The sequence below is a fragment of the Dermochelys coriacea genome, chromosome 3 (genome assembly GCF_009764565.3).
Source record: "Dermochelys coriacea isolate rDerCor1 chromosome 3, rDerCor1.pri.v4, whole genome shotgun sequence".
Lineage (NCBI taxonomy): Eukaryota > Metazoa > Chordata > Testudines > Dermochelyidae > Dermochelys > Dermochelys coriacea.
Window position 1 is genome coordinate 69,568,085 of NC_050070.1, and position 6,000 is coordinate 69,574,084.

Sequence of the window (6,000 nt, forward strand, 5' to 3'; positions counted from 1 at the left end):
TCTTTTAAAATAGCTGTGGTTTGTGTTGTGTAATTAAAATGATAGAAAAAGATATGTGCATAGAACACAGACATGGTGCCCAGCTTCTATTCTTGGCTTTGCCACTGCTCTGCTGTTTTGCTTTAGGCAAATCATTTAGTCTCTTTGTGTCTCAGTTTACCCATCTTTAATATTCATTATTCGGGGAACTGAGGAGATCATTTAATATTAAACAAAGCTCTTTGAGACCCTTGAATATAATGCTCTAAAAAGTGATCAAACAATTAATTATGGAGCAGAAAGATTTTTGGGTTAAAAGAGCCCAAACCAAAGGTCTTTGAAGTCATGTAAAGACTCCTATTAACATACATAGCTTTTTATTCTGCACATATTCTACACTCACTGGCACCTTATCTAAGATGGAAAATGGAAAACTTTTAAATATAGACTCCAATAGCTGAAAATATTTTTCTTGCCTAATGTATTTATAGAAAAAGAAGCAAGAGAAATACAAAGCAGAATGCACGAGGCAGTTACAAAAAATAAAAGACACCATTTATTTTTGTGTTTCTCTATAAGGAATGCCAATCTGACATGGAAACTGGATTTCATTTGACTGCGGGCAAAAAAGTCCAGCACCATGCAATTTTCAGCACAAGTTTGGTTTTAACACAAGACAACCTGAGTTTTGCAGTACAAAATAATCAGGAATGTTCAAGATACTGTTACTATTTAACTCTGTATAAAATGTTTTTAACAGTGAGCACTACAGAAATGTCTATAAATAAAAAGAAATGTGATTCTCATTTTCAGATTTCTAAATAAACTGCATTTTACATACATTTAAATGAATGCATTAAGAAAGTTTATATGGATAAATTACAAGGACATAATGGTCTATGCTAAGTAGTTTATGAATATAGTTTTGATGATTATTTAATATCTGTGGAGAAATACATAAAAACAGTTCCTTATACTTTTGAAATATAATGATTTATCCTTTCATTGGCTAACACCTTGTTTGTTATAGATCATTAATTCACATTAAATGGAGTAATATCTATTGTCCTCTACAATGCATAATCCATGTATTTAAGAAAAAAGTTGGACTATTTCTCGCATTCTCTACTATTACAACTTTGCAAAAGTCAATGGGGTTGGTAATAGTTTATTTTAATAAATGCAAGAATAATTTGCAAAGAGAGAAACCTTCCAAAAACAACTTATTAACCAAGAGAGTGGCAGTACTTTTGAAAAGAGAAATGTTCAGACTGCAAAAATGTGTATGAGCCGTTTATGCTGCTTTGTAACTTTTCAAGGTAGGAGAGTTCAACCATATATGAAAGAATGCCATGCAAGTACTAGTGGTGAATAATTAGATTTTTCAAACAAAATATTCTGAAAAAAAACCCAGCGTGCTTCAGATTTATATTCAGTAAGGACCAGATTCTTTTGAAGTTAGTGGCAAAGCATCCCTTTTGGTGTAAATGGTTTAGCATCAGGCTAAATGTCTAAACTAGAGAATAAATTTTATGTCACTAAAAACATGTGCTTACATATTCTGCATTCAATACCAATAGAAATATTAGCCAATACTACCCTCTCTGCTTCTGCTTGATTCATAATATATTTTCTGCAAAATGTCTACTGAATCTGAGCTAGGGTGACCAAACGTCCCGATAAAATCGGGACCGTCCCAATTTTTAATTCTTTGTTCCACATCCTGATCGATGCACGGTCAGCACACCATTTGTCCCGATATTTGCGGCTTTAGCCGCTCTGGCCTTTTTTTTGTTTGTTTTTTGCTTCCCCCATGTGTCCCAATATTTTGTCCGCTTCATCTGGTCACCCTAATCTCAGCACTTTCTGTAGATAAAAAAGTGTGTTCACAGTGCCATGCTAAACAATACAAAATAACTAAAAAGATGACTGTTTATAGTCAGAGTGATTCCATTTAATAAGATGGATTAACCCAACTTTATTTTCAAGCTCTTGGCCTAGCAAACAATCTTATAAGATATGATTGTCACTGGATGACATAACTCTATACAAAAAAGGATAATATACTCTGGACTGCTTGGCAGATTTGGAAGCTTATCTTTCCTAATGTAAACCTCTCCTCACCGCTCGTCTCAGTAATATTAAATCTAACAAACTTCACTAAGACCTTTATAACTCTTTAATGCATACCTGCCTTATTAATACTATCAAAAGTTATATTAAAGTTCCCACATAATTTTCCAAAATGTATCTGCAGAATAACTTTACAAAGCCTATACAGTACATACTCCTGTGCAGTAAGGATACCAGTCACACTAACTAAAACCCCACAAATTGCCATGAGAAAATGAAATGTATTTTCAGGTGGATTTGCATAATAGAGACGTTTAAACAACCAACCACAGGAAAAGAGAAGGCACTTTGAAAGATTCATTTAAAATAAAGTCTTTTGTTATTGCTGGGAGGATATTTAAAATTGAATTTACTGAACGCTTGTTCTGCATCTACCTTCAGTTCTTACTGTATCTACAGTATTGGGTGTGCATGTCTGAAGCTATTCACATATACAATTAAAATAGGCAAATTTTATGTACACGTCTAACTGACTGTATACATCTATCACTACATATACAGTATTAATTTCACTAGTGTATATCTAGCGAGAGCAAGAGAGTTATATATTTTACGATTCCTTACCTTGCCTTCTGCACCTCCAGCTGACCTGTCCACCTCTTCCTCCTGTGCTTTCTGCTCTCCACAAGAAGGACAAAGCAAAAGAATAATAAAATGAGTTTTGCAAAATAAGGCATTTTGTGGGAAATTGTGATGAGAAACTCTACACTCCAATAACTTCCAGCAGTAGAAATCCACCCTAGTTTGAACATTGAATCAGCTATAATTCCAGGGTCCTGTGTTTCTAAGAGTGATCATGGTTAAAAATACTGCTTTTCTGATTTGATCATTTAAACTGGCTTTTGAGGGCTTCTCACTCGAAGCTTATCCTTCATCACTGCTTAGTGATTGGCCATTACTCAAGAAGTTGTTGTTTGCCAGGAGAAACATTTCCTCTCGGTCCTAAAGGAGATATTTGCCAAAAGTCATTATATAAAAAGACTGCAATTCCACACCAGTTTTTTGTCCAAGCCGCTAATCTCAGAACTGTACTATCCTTCTGTCAGACTGTATAAAACCATGCTGTCTCTTTTCATTAGGGATCCCAGATTTTTTATCACTATAATATGCATTTTTAACAAGGCCGTGCCAGTATGCTTTGTATTTAAGATCAGTACTCTTTGCATTGATGTCCATATTTTAGTATAGTTTTAGGAAATTTGATTTTTTTTCTAGATCAGTTAGCAGTTAGTCAGCTGTGTAGTATAACTTGTACCAGCATGCTGTTTTTGTGATATCAAATTTTTGTTAAAAGCCTGTAATTTTTCCAAAAAAATTTGTTTCCCCCAGAGGTTAACAGCATTAAAGTGGTTATTTATTTTGAATATTAGGATTTCTCTAATAATGAATTTTTTAAAAATTAAAATTAAATAAAATATGGTTTGATTTTAGGACACTCAGTAACTTAATCTTCTATGGTTCCAATCCTGCAAATACGAAAGTATGCAAGAAACTCATGTGAGTAGTCACTACTCATGTGAGTAGTGGGTTGCAGGACTGAGACTTTAATCTGTTAAAAAGATTTGAGATTAGCATGAAAAGACATTACAGCAACTGCTTTTTAATCACAAGGAAGAGGATGTTTTCAGGTGTCATTCTGAAGTTTATTTACTAAACAGTAAAGCCTGGGTAATTCAATATTACACCTTGTCTTGACAGATGAAGAGGAAAGGATCACAGAACTAAAATTTAATGGTAATTTAGGTACAAGTGATCATGACTTGATAACATTTATAATGTACCAAGAGAATAAAACCCAGACCAGTGTGGTGGGTGGGCAGGCGAGTGTGGGTTTGTGTGTGTTGTATTATGGCCCTGTGGATTAAACAAAAATCAACCTGGTTTAGTGGGGAAATGAAGACAACCATAAACAATAATATGTATATAACAAATAGAAGAAAGGAAAAGTTGACAGTAATAAATATAAATCAGAAACTAGGAATTATAGAAAATTGATAAGGGAAGCAAAGGGACAAGGAAGAATGTATGGCTAGCAGAGTTAAAAATAATAAGGATTTGTTTTGTTTTTTCTTTTGTTTTAAGTATATTAGGAACAAAAAAAAACCCTAACAATTATATTGGACCATTACTAGATGGAAATGTCAGAATTGTCAATAATAATGCAGAAATAAATATTTCTGTCCTGTATTTGGGGAAAAACAGATGATGTAGTCATATTTTATGATAATACTCTCTCCATTCCACTAGTGTCATGGGAAGATGTTAAACAGTAGCTATTAATGTTAAATATTTTTAAATCAGGAATTCCAGATAACTTGCAACCACATTTTTTAAAAAAGAGCTGGCTAAGGAGCAAGATAATCCTGGGAAAAATAATGGAATGGCTGATTCAGGACTCAATTAATAAAGGAGGGTAATATAATTAATGCCAATAAATATGGATATATGGAAATAAATTCTGTCAAACTAACTATCTTTCTTGATGAGATTACAAATCTGATTGATAAAGGCAATAGTGTTGATGTAATATATCTACACTTCTGCAAGGTATTTGACTTGGTACCACATGACATTTTGATTAAAAAACTAGAATGATATAAAATTAGCATGGCACACATTAAATAGATTAAAAGCTGGCTAACTAACAGGACTCAAAAAAAAGTAAACAGGGAATTATCTTTGAACAGGTGTGTTTCTAGTGAGGTTCCGCAGAGACTGGATTTTTTCATACACTACTGAAAATTTTTATTAATGACCTCAAAGAAAACAAAATTATCACTAATACAGTTTTCTATTGTCACTGATACAGAGTGATCTGGATCGCTTGGTAAACTCGGTGCAAGCAAACAATGTGTGTTTTAATGTGGCTAAATGTAAATACATACATCTAGGAACAAAGAATGTAGGCTATATTTACACAATGTGGGACTCTATCTTGAGAAGCAGTGACTCTGAAAAAGATTTGAGGGTTCTGGGGGATAGTCAGCTGAACATGAGCTCCCAGTGTGATGCTGTGGACAAAAGGGCTAATGCAATCTTTGGATGCATAAACAAGGGAATCTCAAGGAGTAGAGGTTTCAGAATAGCAGCCATGTTAGTCTGTATTCGCAAAAAGAAAAGGAGTACTTGTGGCACCTTAGAGACTAACAAATTTGTTAATCTCTAAGGTGCCACAAGTACTCCTTTTCTTTTCAAGGAGTAGAGAGGCTGTTTTACCCGTATTTGGCACTGATGCACCTGCTGATGAAATACCGTGTTCAGTTCTGGTGTCCACAATTTAAAAAGGATGTTGATAAACTGGAGAGGGTACAGAAAAGAGCCACAAGAATGATTAAAGGATTAGAAAACATGTCTTACAGTGATAGACTCAAAGAGCTTTATTTATTTAGCTTAAGAAAGAGAAGGTTAAGGGGTGCTTTGATTACAGTTTATAAGTATCTATCTAGGGAACAAATATTTATTAATGGCTGTCACACTGCCTGGTATAGGTCACAGCTGAGAATGCCAAATTCAGGACAGACTGAAAGAAACAGGGCAGAAACACCCCAAAACTGGTGGGTTAGTCTATCAAAAGCAAGCCAGTAACAAAAGTGAGCTCTTGTATCACTGCACTAGTTCACAGAGAGCCAAATAACAGTCCCCTAGGCACTCCAGCCTCTGGTTACCACCCAGACAACTGGACTTAGCAATGAAAAGTTCTTAAAACCCAAATTCACCATGTTAGGTTCTTCCAATCCCAAAGGTTCAAACATTCACCTCCAGGTCAACATCTACTTTCAGGATCTCACCAAATACCACGTTGCAGCCAATCTTTAGTAAACTAACTAAAGATTTATTTTAAAGAAAAGAAAAGAAAAGAAAAGAAGGCAGTTATTAAATGGTTTAAGG

General features: G+C 34.3%; 1 protein-coding gene across 2 annotated transcripts in view; it reads right to left on the bottom strand.

The window, feature by feature from the left end:
- GABRR2 (gamma-aminobutyric acid type A receptor subunit rho2) overlaps nucleotides 1–5,073 on the bottom strand; it is a 59,155-nt gene extending 54,082 nt beyond the window's left edge. The window contains exons 1-2 of one of the 2 annotated variants that reach the window (XM_043510644.1): nucleotides 5,030–5,073; nucleotides 2,677–2,727 (exon numbers count right to left, since the gene is read on the bottom strand). Coding sequence is in view for 1 of the 2 variants with exons in the window: in XM_038395850.2 (XP_038251778.2) it covers nucleotides 2,677–2,864 (188 nt within the window). In the remaining variant the exon portion in view is untranslated. Of the gene's footprint in view, nucleotides 1–2,676; nucleotides 3,094–5,029 lie in introns of those variants that run through there. The other variant, XM_038395850.2, reaches the window with a different exon arrangement.
- Nucleotides 5,074–6,000: the final 927 nt, after the last annotated feature.